The 16,049-nt window shown below is 41.6% G+C and overlaps 2 protein-coding genes across 3 annotated transcripts; one reads left to right on the forward strand and one right to left on the reverse strand.

Annotated features, from left to right (window-relative positions):
- Positions 1–1,428: 1,428 nt before the first annotated feature.
- On the reverse strand, positions 1,429–4,865 carry LOC108096857 (G2/mitotic-specific cyclin-B). Its single transcript, XM_017198782.2, has 5 exons — positions 4,576–4,865; positions 3,893–4,038; positions 3,628–3,833; positions 2,602–3,500; positions 1,429–2,513 (listed from the first exon to the last, which is right to left on the reverse strand). Exons 1-5 carry the CDS (start codon positions 4,609–4,611, stop codon positions 2,217–2,219), a joined length of 1,584 nt encoding a protein of 527 aa, XP_017054271.1. The 5' UTR covers positions 4,612–4,865; the 3' UTR covers positions 1,429–2,216.
- Positions 4,866–6,014: 1,149 nt separating this feature from the next.
- On the forward strand, positions 6,015–15,840 carry LOC108096942. 2 transcript variants are annotated; one of them, XM_017198903.2, is made up of 11 exons: positions 6,015–6,333; positions 6,720–7,109; positions 10,165–10,243; positions 11,114–11,269; positions 11,389–11,657; positions 12,233–13,059; positions 13,115–13,243; positions 13,338–13,587; positions 13,806–14,601; positions 14,891–15,586; positions 15,641–15,840. In XM_017198903.2, exons 2-11 carry the CDS (start codon positions 6,951–6,953, stop codon positions 15,715–15,717), a joined length of 3,438 nt encoding a protein of 1,145 aa, XP_017054392.1. In that variant the 5' UTR covers positions 6,015–6,333; positions 6,720–6,950; the 3' UTR covers positions 15,718–15,840. The 2 variants fall into 2 exon arrangements, with proteins under 2 accessions (XP_017054392.1, XP_017054391.1); XM_017198902.2 differs by having other exon boundaries at positions 6,015–7,109.
- The last annotated feature ends 209 nt before the right edge of the window (positions 15,841–16,049 follow it).

Genomic DNA, 16,049 nt, shown 5'->3' on the forward strand with positions numbered 1-16,049 from the left:
TTGTAGATCGAGCTGTATAACTAAATCGGTCTGCCATATCACGGATGGCACAAGGTCATATTATACTACTCTGAGGACCAAAATCACCAAGTTTTTGGCACATTTACAAATAAATTTTCTTAAGTTAGTCATAATCCTGTTTATAATGAACATCCCGACCGGGTTTCAGAACTAATCTTTGTCCCTTCGCTCAGCTGATCCGCCAGCCGAGGGACAGATGTCATCTCTCTCTGGTCCTTTTGCGTAACCCCCTGACCCCTGTGCGAATTAGTTACCCCCGCTGAGCTACCTGAACGACTAGCTGCACTCCAAGCAGCAGGATTAAGTAAAGGACTTGGTGGTTAAGAATGCTTCGTGCTGTGCATATTTCGTTAACAGTAAGCCAGAAACGACAGCAAGAAATTCCCAAAGTACAAAAAAAAAGCGGCCCAAGACCCAAAAACTGTAAACCCGATTTATACAGCCTAAAGTTTTTATGACGCCCATTGCCACTGGCAGCCAACATAAAATATGCCAAAAGTGAGGAACAGGGGGACGCCAAGAAAAATTACTTTCTTTTTATTACATTTGTTTGACCGTAAACAAAAATTAATGAGAGCCATAAAACCGTCAAACTTAAATTTTGAACAGGCGCACAGCAAACGCAGCAGGCCAAATACAGTGCAACCTCTAAATAACGAAAACAGAATACATTTGGAATTTCATAAACTCAAAAAAATAAATGCAGAGGTCAGTTATATCCAACAACTCATAAGTTAGGTATAAACATTTAAAATAAAATTCAAATCTGGGAATAACTAAAGATAAAACAAGAGGAAGTGAAAGGCAAATTATTGTCAAATTTAGCATTTTCATTTAGTTAATACTCATATTTATTTTCCTTATTAAGTAAACACTGTAGAAGAAAAAGTAAGATAGATACCCATACAAACTCAAGCCAGACAGTCACACATACATCCACGTGCGAGCAATGTGCTCGGCAATTACCGTTGCCCATGGAACAGGGCGTTCAAAATCCAAAAGAGAAGCGTGAAATTCGGAAGAAGTTAGGAGAGAGGCGGAAGAAAAGTAACTGACCTGCGATCGGGAAGGTGACCTTCCCCGAGGGTGCCGGTTATATACATATGTGTGTTGGATATATCAATGTGTTTTCTGTGTATTCAGGATTGATAAGAATGCAGGACAAAGGAACTTTGTCCTTCAGAAAAGGTCTGCGTGTGTCTGGTCCCAGATTTTTTTTAGGGTGCGGACAAATTCTCACACTCATCAGCTGTCAAAGCGAAATAGCGATAGCAAACTCAACTTTAAACCAGTAGAACAATGTGCAACACACAAATAATTAAATAATGTTCTAGTAGAAATAATAAAGACCCATAATGAAAATGCAATTTAATGTTCCAAAAAAAAAAAGAGTTAAAACACTTCGAATAAAATTACACAATTCTTTATTTGCTATGTATTGTTCAGAGATATTTTTATAAACATCAATGTTGGTTAAAAGTTTGTATTTGCTTATTTCAAAGTAAACAATAAAACTAGCGTAGGGGCTTTTGTATGAATTTGTTGAATACATGGTATAAATTACAAATAAACTAAGTCTCATGGGAGGTTTGGAAACATTTTTGCACAAGTTTTTCGGATTTATTCGTAATGCACAGAACGACAAATTTCCCATCAAATTTTAAAACTAATTACAAATACAAATAGTAATAGTGGTGAAATGGTTCCACGCGTATAAATGTTTATAAAATATAGTTCTTGGAGAGACAACGCCGATGTGTTCGGCCAGCAAATGAACTCGTTGCCCACTCTCTCTCGGTGTCCACCGCTCGCCACTCGCTCCTCACTGAGAAGTTGGACCCAGCGGGAGGAGCAGGCGGGCTTCAGTTTGGTCCGGGTTTTTTTTTCTGTTTTCCCGGAGGAACTCACTACCAGCGGCCAACTCGCCGGCAACATTTGCTCCAGGGGCAAAGAAGCCGGAGCCAGCTCTTGGCAGCGGGCAAAAACTGCTCAAGGGACTCCAGCAGATTACGATGTCTAATTATGATTATCATAACGATGATGACGATGGTTGGAATTATGCGACCACGGTTTTTATACGCATTTTAAAACGAACACGAAACGAACAGAATATGGAATACGCTACAAATTTAAAAAATGAAAACAAATTAAACTAAACTAAATAAATCTGGTCTTTCAATCCGCCCTGTCCCCGACTACTTCCGTTGGCTCTGGCTCACAATGGAGTCCATCAGGGCTCCAGTCAGCTCCGCTCGCAGCGCGATCTTTTGGAACTTGCTGCCCTGGTACTTGTTGTAGACGGCCTTCAGCTTGGCCTGGGGAGCATCACGGGCCAACTTCGCAATCAGTCGGGTGATTGGTCGCAAATGAGCGGCTGAGTAGCGCGAGTAGAAGGTCAGAGTGGGTGTCCAGTGGCGATCATTAAATCCCGTGCCAGCCCGGTAATTTCCGTTCAACAAGTGCAGCGAAAGGAACAACGAGGCAGCTGCAATCTGTAAGGAGAGAGTAAATCGTACACATTTTTTATAGAAATAAAATATAAAATATAATATTTTTAACATCACTTTCGTTATAACCCACCTCTGATGGCCTGTAGTTGGCCATTTCGTAGTCCACAGAAGCGAGCTCGATGAAGTACTTCGACATGGCATGGTGCTCGTCCTCGGCGCCGGCAGCCTTCGAGTAGCGCCGCAGGAAGTGAATCGGCAGCGGACGGGACAGGTTACAGTCGATCGCCTTAAAGATCTGCAGCTCCATCTGGCGGATCTGCCTGGCTGTGTAGGTGTCATCAGTGATGAAAACAAAGTCCCCGATGGCGGGAGGGAACAGCTCCTCGTACTTGGTGGCAATAAAAAGAGCTGTTACCCCCACCAATTGCAAGTAGGTGCGCTTGGTGTCTTTGACCACTTGCAAATAACGGTCGATGATGGCCACTGCCAGCTGGAAGGTCTCTGCAGCGAGGTGGAACTGCAGGTGGACCTCGTTGATCCAATCGATCAGCACAGCTCGCATCTTGTGGGACACCTCCTTCTGACCGGCCAAGTGGTCTTTGTGGATGGGTTGCTGCTGCTCCACCTGGTACAAATAGTCGTAGATATCGTTCACATATTCGGAGACCAGAACCAGGTTCTCCTTGTCGTTGGCATCGATATCTTCGATTCCAGCCAAGCGCTTGCTCGAAAGCGACATGGTGGTTGGCAACGAAGAGGTGGTTGTAGTGACAACACTGCTGGTTTTAATCAGTGGCATCCTGAGCACATCTTTCTTGGCTTCGGGCACCTCCTTCTTGACTTCCGGCACGTCCTTCTTGACCTCCACCTCTTTACGGACCACTGGCTCCCGACGAATGCCGGAAACTCCCATCACGGGTTTAGCCAATGCGGCTCTCAACTTGGTAAGCGATTTCTTGGACAGATTGCTGTCCTCGCGTTTGAGAGTAGGTTCGTTAACATTCTCGTTGGAACTCGGTTTGGCTGTAACTGGGGATGTAAATAAAAAGGTAAAACTACTGATACTAAAGGGAACTACTGTCAACTAAAAACCTATAATATCCTTTTAGTATATACAATGTATTAAGTTATTCGGGTTATGGACTGGACTACTTACGCTTGGTGGGTTCAACAGTCGTCTTGGTAGGAACGCGATTGCGTACCGAATTCGAGCGCAAAAAGGCCGACACGCCCCCCTCATTCGCCTTGGGCGGTGCGGCGTTATTGCCATTTGTGGTGGTTCCCAGGACCTGTTTCTTCCAGTGAGTGTCCACTCGAGCCTTGGCATTGCGCAGGGCGTCTGTGAGCTTAAGATCCTTGGATCTGCCACAAAAAATTCGAATGTATAGGTGATGAAGTCATACAAATTACTACGTATTTACTCTTTCTGCGCTGCATCCTTCGCAGCAACGGCGCGGTTTATGCCGCGATTTTGCAAATCTCCTAAAGCAGCGCGTTTTGTTGTTACCTCCTGCGAAGGCACCGTCAATTTTTTCAGTTGCACTTGCTTGAAATTCTCCGAAGCGTTCTGAAAAGGAAAGTGATTAACAAAAAATATGTGAAGTCAGAAATAATAATTTTTTTTATTTTATTAAGAAGTGTATTGAATATACTATGATACTTGGTTCCCAAGTATCCTTAATACATAAATATTTTATTGTTCATTTGTACTCAGGACAAGTTGACTATCATGAAATGCAGTTTTTCCGCAGCGGCCATTTTATAAAAGGAACCGTAAGGTTTATCTTCTTTATAGACATATCCTCTGTGATTTTGCCAATCAAAGAGTGGAACGCAATAATTAGCTGTGCAAGTACCGCAAATTAAAATTGCGCCAAAATGTGACTAAATTACAATAACAACACGAAGGCGCAGGACAAACGGCACATTTTCACCCCCTCTTTCACACGCTCTCTTCGTTTCCACTCTCTCTCTCTCTCCTCTTCCCCTTTGCAGCACTATTCTTGCCCACGCTGCAATGGCGTCTCCTAGAACCCGCTACTTTTAGACTTATGCGATCAACTAACGATTTATACTTAATATATTTACTATTTGGGGAACTTACCTCGTCACCGCGCATTTTCAGTGTCGTGCCCACCATTTTGATTATTTTTTTATATCTATACAAACACAAGTAACACAAAGATCGGCAGACGCTTGGCTCTTATATCTCTTTTTCGACTTTTGGATCGCGTGTTTTTTTAACTGAACGCGGCTTTAGTTTAGAAATATAATTTGTTGTCCGAATAGTTGATGAATAGTAATATACAATTTGTAAGTCGAATGTTGCTGAGATTCGAGCGAAAACTCCACGAAACTCTGATCGAGCCGAAGCGAAAATGCAGTTTGAATTTGAATTGAGTTTAGTATGGCTGTAGACACGAAAATGTCAAAAAGATATCAAATTATCGATATTCTTATTGCGATATTTTTGGGCTAATTATCGTATATCGGTGTTATTTGAATGATAGGCTGGAGGGTTTTCCCGCTAGAGTGCGCTTTTTTGAATCTAGCTAACAGATACCTTACATTCGACAACATTGTTTCAAACGAGTAAACCTTAAAATAAAATGAAAACTTCTTATCAAATAAACAGCGATTTTAGTTACAGTAATACCCAAGAAACACGTTTTATCCGATTTTTTATACTAAATCTATGCCAAACTAAGTTTTTTTAAGAGTGCAACTACTTTGTAAGTGTGACCGCAGTTTATATACATATATATTAAATACCATTTCTGACCTATCGCCTATCGATAATATTCAACAAAAAAGTGCTGCCCATAAAATTAAAAATTTGAATATTATATAAAATTCTCCTAACGGTAAATTAACCACATGTTAACATTTGTTGCCGTTAAAACCATTTCTGTTTAAAGAAAATATCTTTCTTTGTTATGCATTATACAGTTTTTTTCAACTCCTAGATTTCTAATGTTTTTCCGTTTTAATTAAGGCATCGCATTGACTGACACTCCGTCACTTGGGCGTTGCAACAGCCATTGATTGCATCAATTAAAAGTTGATCACTTCAATTGGCTGTGTTCGGTTTGTTTTTGTGCTCCTCTGATTTGCATTCGCTGATTTAAGATTTCCTGCTGCCACAGGCCGCAGAACATCGAAACTCCACGGCGGAAATGCAGCATAATTCTTACCTCTCCTCAGCCTTTTTTTGCTGATGATCAGTGTCAAGTTTTCGTCTGCTCCATCATTTTCAAGCACTTGACCACAAAACAATCGCCTCAGATTTTTGCTTCTGTTTTTTTGTTTGTTTCAGTAAACTCTTTTTTTTTGTGGCCCTTTGCTCCGTCTTAACGGTTGGAGCATTCTTCTTCTCTTCTTCCGGCGCTCCGGCTCATTAGCATATATTTATGAGTTTGTTGGTGCTCAGTTTGCGAACTCCAGCCGAAAACGCCAAGTTGAGCGAGAACGAAGCGCCAACCGACGATCGTGTGTTCAAGTTTTCCGTGATTTTCACATTTCATTCGCAAAAGTGCCGCCGTCGCGAGTGGTTGCCTCGCTCTCTCTCTTTCCATCTCTTTCGGCACCACGCTAGCCGTCTCTTTCGCCGCCAGAAAAGTCCTTCGATCGATCCAACGCGCATTGACCTCCACTAAATCATTTAAAATACCCCAAAACGCTCAGATTTCGGAGTGATTTAGTGATTTGCATGTCGCTGCGATATAGAGTTAAATAAATATAAAACTCATTTCGGCTATGGACATAAACCAGAAGATCGTTATGCTCCAGAGCCGATGATCTATATGCCGTGTGTGTTTGTTGCTGGCTGCTTAATTGTGCGCTGGCGTTTAAATAAAAATAAGTGCGTTTAAATGTGAAAACAAAAGACTGGCATTATATATTGGCAATCCAGAACGGCAGACGTCTGTTCTCGGCCAATAAAATCACTATTTCAAGCACCATTTCGGCTTATCTCGAGTGTCGATCAATAAGGAAGAACTTAGGCAACAAACTGAAGTAGTGAACTAAAAAAGGCAAAAAAAAATAAGATAGAGTGCGAAAAGTGGCCCACAACAAATGACTCGTAATGCAATGTCTGGGCAATTAATTAGTGCATAAACAGTTAAATTCACCGCCGTAAAAGTTGGAGCCGCACCGCACACACACACACACACACGCACACGAACGTGCCTTCACTTTTCTCCCGAGAAATCGGAGCTCTAAGTTTTCCACCCTCGATTTTCGCAGCTGGAAAATGTAACTCGGAGCACCACAAATTATGACGCAAAATACCAAAATCGGACTGCAGCCCGAGGAATAATATATTTGCAATTTATGCAACAATCGTCGCCTGGCTGTTGCAGCAACAAAGAGTGATTAGTGTACTCGAAGCATTACAATAGTTACACAGCTTACAAGTCCCTGGAAAAAGCAAAGAAAAAAACAAAAACAAATAGCCGTCCTCATCAACGCATCGTTATGACTGTCTCAGCAATTGGATCTAATCGGCACCGTCGTTTGGCTTTAATTGTTTTGACCACCTTGTGGCTGCTAATCGATGCCACCCCCTCCTCGAATCCAAAATCCGTCAGCATTGAGTTGCGTCGCAAGAGGAGCTTGCACTATAATGGCATTGAGGTGAGTCGACTCCCGATATCAATCAATGGCGGAGCATTGTCAAGTGATGTAGCCTGTGAAGCATTGAGAGATTACAAATAACGAGGGAAGGCAAAACAAACAATAAATTTGCTTTATTAATAAAAACTTATAACCTATAATTTATAGGCTATAAATAATTTCAAGAATTGTAGAACAGTTGTCTTAAATCTTTCGATCATGGTAGAGCACCTTTTTTGTATAAGCTTTACTTGAGGTCACTTAGGATATCAATCAAAGCTTGTTAATGGCCTCATTGTCACCCGATATGTGATATATGCATGTACGTTTTTCTGTATAATAACACAGAGAAGAAAAAGAAAAACTTAAGATCAAATTTATGTTGCAATGTAAGTTTTAAATTTCAATAAGGGTCCAATAAATAGCACAAGGTTACATTTATTTTATTTGAGTAATAGAGAAATACTCTAGCTTTTAAAATGGGTTTCAAAATATTTCAATGTTTAATATATTCGTTTACATTTTTGTTTTTCAAAAAAAAGGTTGCCAACTAATTATAATTTAAAAAGTTTAAACACAACTATTGTTAACACTTTCAAGTTGTAAAATGTATAAGAACCAAAGATGATATTAATTTTTGTATATAATTTATGTTTCTAGCTTTTATACATTTTCTGAAATATTCAGTGCCAAGTGTATACGTTCTTGAATGTCATACGATTAACCCATTTACAAAAACAGGTGATCATCCATCTACGTATGCGTCAAGTGACCAATAAAGAGCATAAAAAATCGCCATATAGACAGAACATGGACACGAGAAAAAAAAAACCAGAAAACATATTGTCTGACTCAACGTGAGTTTGAAAAGCTAAGCAAAAACCGACGATGGGAGTTCCAGGGGGAAAATGGGGAGGCATTGAGGAAAATCAGAAAAGAACGAGGCGTTGAATGACCTCTGCAGAAATGGGCGTTGAAAACTGTTTTGGTAATTTGAGAACCTTAACCCAATAAAAAGCCCTAGCTCTTGCGAACAAGGCGACAACTTGTCGAATTACACATGAGTCGCGTGTTGTCCCGCTTTTCCCCTCCATTCCCCTAATTTTCCCAGATTCTTCAGTTTATTAATTTGAGCTTTGGCTGGCGTCGCAGCGTCTTCTCGAGTGTTTTAGGAATTCATCACACGATTACGGGGAATTGCAAAGAATCTTGCAACAGCTGGCTATTGCAGCTGCCACGAAATCGCGAAAAGTTCTCGCCTGTTTCCCAGACTCAAATAAGAATTGGAGTGACAGGTTGTTCCCTCCTCCTGTGTTGTTTTTTAAGCCAAGTTATTGACCCTCTGAAATGTACACCTTAGAATCTTTCGCTCGGTTACGCTGTTGATTATGTGATTTTCCCCCATTTCGTTTGTATTTTTCCTTTGGAGTCTGAAATTGGCCCGAAGACAATTTTCTGTGATATAATTTCCACGTGTTGGTTTCTAGTTTTCGCCATTATACCCTTGTTTTTTCTTGTACTATTTTTTTCCGCTCTCCTTTTATTTTTTTTGCTCATTGTGCCCACGGGTCACGCAAAATTTCATCACATAATCAGCTCGTCGGCGATTACAGTGAGCATACCTGCATTTTCCGCTTTTCCCCCCTCCCACTCTCTTTCTATCTCTCTGTCTCTTTCTCTCTAAAGCGTTCTGGGTTTTGTCATCGGTTATTGTTGCTGTTTGTTTGGGGCTTTTCCGGCAGACGCCGACTCTTTCATGTTGATTTGGTCTTATTATGCTGTTGCCCTTGCAACCAATTAGTGTCCATTTCATTGAACATTGTTTACCTTTTGCTAAAGTTCAGCGGAAAGATGGCCAGAAAGTGAGGTAAGACCGGAGATCGAAAATGGGTATAGGTTTGGAAATAGGTCTTCCACATGTTGAACTTTTTTACTTACTCCAACCTTTTTCTATTTAAATTTTCTTTTTTGTTTAATTAAAAATTAAATGATTATTTTAATATCATTGTAACTCCTTTATATGGTTGACTATTGAAGTTTCGAAAAAACTCGTTGGAGTTGATTTATTAAAACGTTTATTTATTTATATGTAGTTTGTTAGTTAATAGTTACATATTTTGTTTTTGAAGTTTTAAGCATTTAAGGTGAAATATAAAATGGTAAATTGTTTGACCCAAAGCACTTGTTGATATACGGTTAAATTAAGTTACTATTTTGTGATGGCCAAAAATAAGTGGGTTTCAAAGGTTAAGATATGTAGTTATAAATTTGGAGTACTGAAAAAAACAATCATTCAGAATCTCCACTTCAAATACCAACTAATGAATCAATTTAAGAAGTAGGTATTTGCTTTTTAAAAATCTTTCCCATTATAAATTTTACTAGAAACCTACTCACTAAGTTCTTGCAGAATAATGTGACAAAAACGATTAAAAATTAGTTTTTATACTATTACTTTGTGGTTACCGACCAGCCACGCCCCCTTTGGCACAGCATTACAATGTTGATAATAAACACTTGCCACAACGGCAATTTGTAACACCTTCTCCTCGCGACTGGAGGCGGAGTTTCGATCCGAAAAAAGCCGCAACGCGCTTCACGCTTCGCCGGTCGCAACGCGCTTTTCTACAAAAGCCAAATAAAGCCGAATGAAAACTGTTACAACAAATTAAATTAAATAATCGTGCAAACAGGCGCACGCACCACAAAATCGGGCAAGATATATATGGCGAATGTATTGTTAGGCCAACTGGTACTCGGATATTTAAACAAATTTTTACTGTTGCACTAACCTTTCCACCCGATGATCTGGTGACCCCAGCACAGCTGTTCGGATTGTCTAATTGGGGTTTTCTTTGAGGTACAAATTTTCCATTGTCTGAGTGAAAGTATTTCTTATTTTTTTTTTCTGTTTTTGGGGGGACTTGAGAAAACCCTTCTCCGTGGGTGCTCGCATCTGTTTTGGTCTGTTTAACGCTTTGCTGGCGATGTTACACTTTCCGCTTTGCATATTAAACATCATTCATTGCTCTTTCCATTTCTCTTTTTTTCTGTTTTTATTTTCATGCCACTGCAGCTGGACGAGAATACTTTAGTTGGCCATCTGAGGGAACACGAGAGGGCTCTGATCTTTGGCTCGCGATCTGCGGAAGAGGGTAAGTGTTGGCCCCAGGCACTGGCTCGAAAAGATTCTTAACTCTGACCCATATACTTACCTAAAGATGGAGATGGAAGAGGCAGTAGAGGCAGTAAGAGTGGCAGTTGCTCAGGGAAAATTGATAGTCTTGTCGCCAGGGTTTAATATTTAAGGCGGTTCTGCTGTAATTTTAGTAAATATATATCAGTTGATTAAGGTACTATTTCTTGAAAAATATTTCATACCTCAAAGGTACTTGCTACCTTGCCTACACTTGGTGAAAAAGCGAAGCGTCTCTATAAGGCACTTTTAGCTTTGGGATTTCCGACTAAGTTTTTGTGCTGACTTTAATTTATAAAATAATGGATGGTAGGCAAAAAATGTTTGTTTTATTAATAAATGTTTAATTTATTTCATTACTTTAGTATAAATACTGCATTATGTACGAAGTAACCGATAATGGTAGAAAACATTTTTGCAAGTTGAGAATTATAAAAGAAATAAATTTTTGATTTTTTTTTAAATAATTAAAACTGTTTTACAGTTCGACGGATGAGTTATTCATAGATTTAAGCCATCACATCTCATCATCTCTGCAGTGTTGGGCTTTTAATAATTTAATTATTTTCATTTTCGTTTTATTATTCTGAGTGGGGTAGGTCTTGTAGCCATGACCCGTAACCAACTGCAACGTGTCATTAGGCAAGGAACCCGAACACCAGCAACTGCAATCAACGAATGCTAAACTTGAACTGTTAACCGAAAGGTGGAGCAAAGGGGGAATGGGTGGGGCAGGGGGAGGGGGCCTTTTCAGAGGGGGGCGTGGAAATCTGCGCAGTTGTTGGCATTGATTCATGGCAGGCATTTATGTTGTTTGTTTACCTGGCAGCGCCCGAATTCAAACTCGTGCACTTGGCCAAACAGCCAGCGGAGCAGCAGCGGCAGGAGGGCGATCCCCAAGACGAGGATGGTGCACCAGTGGCAGAGGAGAAGCAGGAGGGGAATCCCCGAAAGCAACGTCAGCGCCGCAGCGTGCCAACAAAAGGTGAATGAAATAGCCCAAGTCTCCATACCGCATCCAAATCGAAATCCAGAGAGCAGTTCGTGCTGCTCCAGTTGCGGTCATTATGCGAACAGTTTAATTAATTCAAATGCATTCGACAGATGACGAGCGCCGCGATTCCAACGGTGCGGAGGCGGTGCCTCCCCCCGAGGGGGCGGGGCAGGAGGCTGGCGGTGGAGCGGTGGAGGTGGAGGCGAGGCTGCAGCTGCAGCAGTCGCCGCAGCTAATCGACGACGCCTTCATCTTCATCCGCCGCACCGAAAACGGAACGCAGTTCGTGGAGCACTCCCCGCAGCTCCTCAAGCGACTGGAGCGCTGCTTCTACCGGAGTCCAGCGGCTGCTCTCGATCTCTGCGAGACCGGCAACGTGGTAGGTGGCACTCAGAAAAACTAACATAAGAAAACAAGTTAAGAAACTAAAAAACTGATTTATAGAATAAACATTTAGAATGTGTATACTAATATAAAATATTCAATTTTTATTTAATTTTATTACATTTTTAACTCAATTTTCATTATCACTCAACAAATGTCAGTAAGAGATGAACATAAAGTAATATCTAAACTATAAGTTTTCAACGGGTTATATTTTTTCTCTAATAAAACACAAACTAAAGTTAAAAATTTAAATATTTTTCTTTTATATAGACTTTACCTTTATCTTAATAAAAACTGGAGATTCAACAAAACATTTCTCAAAAATTTTTTCAGTTTTTTTCAGTTGAACTAAAATATTTTAATATTGTAAAAGGCCTTAGGTGAGCGTCATCAAAAATTTGTTTCTTTTTTCGAGATTTATTTATTTAGAAATTAATTTAAAATATTCAAAACATAGTGCTGTTGTCACTTTAAAAATAATTATTTTCTTTAAATTAAGTTTTGCTGAAATTGATGTTTGTTTATCCCCCCGTGGGTTACTAATTTTTCACGGCTCGATCCCCGCAGCGCGGCGTTTTCCAGCAGAACGGCAGTGACCTGGTGATCCATCCGCTTCCCGCTCGCTTCGGCACCGGGACGCATGTGCTCTACCAAGCGAGAGTGGACAAGAGCGGCTACAGTGGGGCCTCGTCAAGGCGAACGGCGCCACCGTTAGACAGCCAGCTGCAGTTTGAGCCCGATGCGGAGGAATTCAACGAACCGAGGAAGCGATTCCGTTCCCAAAGTCAGGCTCAATCTCCCCTGAGACTGCGCTTCCAGCCACGACATCATCATCATAATCATCACCGTAGAAGGCGTCGCTATATTGGCAATCCACCGCGCTCCCGTTGGTCGGACATTCCGGAGGAACTCTTCATCGAAACGGCGATTTTCGTGGACAGCGATCTTTATGCTCACATGCAGAGGAATTTTCCCACGGATACGGAAAGCAAGGTGGTCAGATTTCTTTTGGCCATGATCAATGGCGTTCAGTTGCTGTATCATCATCCCACTTTGGGTCGTCGGATAAACTTTGTCCTGAAGCGTTTGGAAATCTGGAAGTCCTGGGATCCACCTGGCTTGGTTCGTTCCAGGGATGTGGAAAACTATTTGAACAGCTTCTGCAAATGGCAGGAGAAACTGAATCCCTTCTCCGATGCGGATCCTCTGCACTATGATCATGCCTTGGTTTTGACTGGTTTGGATCTGGTGACCTATGAAAAGGGAAAGGCCAATAGCCAAGTTGTGGGAATGGCCACTGTGAAGGGAATGTGCACTTCCATTTATTCATGTACGATCAACGAAGCCAAGCATTTTGAGAGCGTCTTTGTGGTGGCCCACGAAATTGGGCACAAGTAAGGATATCTTTATAACTATGTAAGGAGTATTATTTAATTGGATTTTTTGCAGTTTGGGTATGAGACACGATGCCAAGGAGATAAGCTGTGATCCCACTATGCACATAATGTCTCCAAAATTGGGAAGTGGCAAGGTTACCTGGTCTAAATGTTCGCGTACCTATCTTGAGGATTTCCTAGTGTAAGTACGATAAATAGTATATTAATAACCATTTAACTATCTTAGATTCATTCTTGTACGGTTGTTAAACCTAATTATTTTATTGTTTTCCCAGGGATCCCCAAGCGGAATGCCTTTTCGATCGTGACCAGTTTGTGGGTCCTTGGGATCACACAGCTGGTGGTCGTCTTCCGGGTGAACGCTTCAATGCCAACCAGCAGTGCATGTTGCGATTTGGAAAGAACTTTATGCAGGCCAGCACTCAAAGCAAAATGGAAATCTGTCGGGATCTTCACTGTCGCCAGGATGGACTGCCATGGACTTCGCATCCTGCTTTGGAAGGCACAGAGTGCGGGGTTAATATGGTAAGACAACAAATTCATCTCAACTTCTTCCTAAGAAACAAAATAGGTTAAAAGGGATAACTCAAAGTAGTAACATTTGTGAAAATGTTTTATAATTTTGATAGGAGATAAAAAAGCGAATTAGACACATGACATCTACAATGATATATGTTATTTTTAATACTCGTATAACATAATAATCTAGTACTTATAAATAGAATACTAATTTAATCTTTCAGTGGTGTAGAGGTGGTTCCTGCGAGTCTCGGTCCTCGAAGCAGGGAAGCTATTCAGCCCTAAAATCCTGGCCACCTGAAACCGTTCCCGAAGCCACCCACGAGAAGATAATCAGACACGAGCCCAACAGGATTCCGCCGCTGCTGCACGACTACAATCCGATGGGAAATGAGCTGCCAGGATCCTCCTCCAATTGGGGAGAGTGGAGCGAGCCGAGTGCCTGTGAATCCAGCTGTCTTTATGGACAATCCCGAAGACTCCTGGAGGGCAGCACAGGACTTCGTACCTTCAACAGGAGCTGCTTGAACTTTCCATCGCGATGTTTGGGAAGAGATTGTCGATTTGTGACCTGTAATTCCCCGCAATGTCACAAGGTCCCTGTTCAAACAATTGGTGATTTTGCTAGCCATGTTTGCATGCAGGCGAGGAAGTCTGATCCTGATCTCACTGGCGAAGGTCAGCAGTTGAGCAGCACATTAGATGGCTCCTGCAAGATCTTCTGCCGCACCAAGAACAATGGCACCAAATCCCGGCGATGGACTTTCCCGGATGGAACCACCTGCCAGTCAAAGCAACACAATCCGGAGGACATTACCTTCTGCATTTCGGGAAGGTGTGAGCGCTTCTCCTGCGACAACTCCACCTCGAACTTCTTCAAGATGGACAGCAGCTTCTGCCAGGCGAGAACAGTGCGTCCCACGAGGGATTCCTCGGACCAGGAGAGCCGCCAGCAGACCACCAATCAGAGATACGCCGATCGACAGGAGGGAATACCCAAGAAGAATCACTATGAGAATGGTAAGGAAATGTTTTTTACAGGGGAAGAAGAAGAAGAAAAATCTCGAAAGAATGTACAGACTGCTCAAGATGAATTACACTTAATAGTATTGAAATTCCTTCTTGAGTTTAATTAATAAAATACAACCTTATAAATTTTGAGTTCCGGGTATCCTGGTAGCTAAGCTAAAAGACATATCAAGAAGAGTATGCAATATATAGTATAAATACTAAATGACTTGTGTTATCAATCATATAATGGTAATAATACATACTTATAAATTATATCTTGATTTTCTCTACTTCACAGAGGTGGCAAAGCGTCCTCCGTACAGCCAGGGAAACCACATCAGTGCTCCACCATCACCTTACAAGAGGAGGACCTACCACAAACCGTATTCCCCGGAGATTTCCCGACCCCCGCCACCTGCCTCCGCCTCGCTGATCGCCCTGGATCGCAGTTCCTCCTCCGAATCGGAGTGGGTGGTCCACCCAGGTTGCCACTCCAACTGCATGACTGACTCGAAGGGCGTCCAGGGGGTCACTTCTCGGTTAACCGGAATGGAGACCATCCAACTCTGTTCATATCGCATTCAACCCTGTGAACGATTGCAAACTGCTGCGGAATTTGCGGAGCAAACTTGCGCCCGATATCGCCAGAAAGTGCGGGGATTATCCGGTCATGGAGCCCAGATCTCGGCCAGCATCGATGAACCGGATCGCAGTTGCCGTGTTGGTTGCCAGGACGAGTACATAAAGTATCGATACTACTTGGTCAACGGTCGAAATGGACACTTTCCGCCAGGAACTCGCTGTTCGCCGGTGGGAAAACGATATTGCGTATACGGCAAGTGCCTGGAATTCGGCGATGATGATATGCCGCTAGAGAAAACCCACATCAGTTTGGGTCAACTGAGGACTCGCCGGAGAAGGAGTTTGCCCAACAACGATTTACTTAACTTAACGGAGATGAATAGCATGCAGAACCTTAATGAATCACTTTTAGGTGAGTGGGTTCCATTAACACCCAACTACTTTTAATTATAACATTCACTTCTAGATGTCTCCGTCGAACACATCGAATTCACCCAACCCATTCACGTCTCCGCAGACGAACTGAGTAGCAAAAGCCGATAGCCCAATAGCTTCCTGGCCACATTTCCCTTAGTCGATTAAGTTCTAAGCTAGATTAAGTCCAAGGCTGCCCCAAAAAACTGCCGAAGAAATATACATGAAATAATAAATGATACGAACTACTTACTAATGCCTCTTTTATTTGTAAATTTATAAGTGAATATTGTAAATTCGTTATTGGGATAATTAAATAGATTATTATTACTATTATAATCTTTGTCTTTCAAATATTTCATTTTTTAAGTCTCAAATTTATAAAAGTTGAACATATTTTTATTATGTGTGGTAAAAACCCAAAGCAAAGCAATCAAAAAGTGGTCTACTTTTTTGAGCTC

This window comes from Drosophila ficusphila, unplaced genomic scaffold, assembly GCF_018152265.1.
Source record: "Drosophila ficusphila isolate 14025-0441.05 unplaced genomic scaffold, ASM1815226v1 contig_414, whole genome shotgun sequence".
In the NCBI taxonomy this organism is placed as follows: domain Eukaryota; kingdom Metazoa; phylum Arthropoda; class Insecta; order Diptera; family Drosophilidae; genus Drosophila; species Drosophila ficusphila.

Excerpts from the sequence above, each read along its gene's own strand:
- LOC108096857 (XM_017198782.2), bottom strand. The coding sequence starts at position 4,611 with ATGGTGGGCACGACACTGAAAATGCGCGGTGACGAG. Across the intron at positions 4,039-4,575 it reads TGAAAATGCGCGGTGACGAG|AACGCTTCGGAGAATTTCAA; the intron begins GTAAGTTCCCCA and ends TTTCCTTTTCAG. Across the intron at positions 3,501-3,627 it reads GACTGTTGAACCCACCAAGC|TTACAGCCAAACCGAGTTCC; the intron begins GTAAGTAGTCCA and ends TTACATCCCCAG.
- LOC108096942 (XM_017198902.2), top strand. The coding sequence starts at position 6,951 with ATGACTGTCTCAGCAATTGGATCTAATCGGCACCGTCGTTTGGCTTTA. Across the intron at positions 10,244-11,113 it reads CTCGCGATCTGCGGAAGAGG|CGCCCGAATTCAAACTCGTG; the intron begins GTAAGTGTTGGC and ends TTTACCTGGCAG. Across the intron at positions 11,658-12,232 it reads TCTGCGAGACCGGCAACGTG|CGCGGCGTTTTCCAGCAGAA; the intron begins GTAGGTGGCACT and ends CGATCCCCGCAG.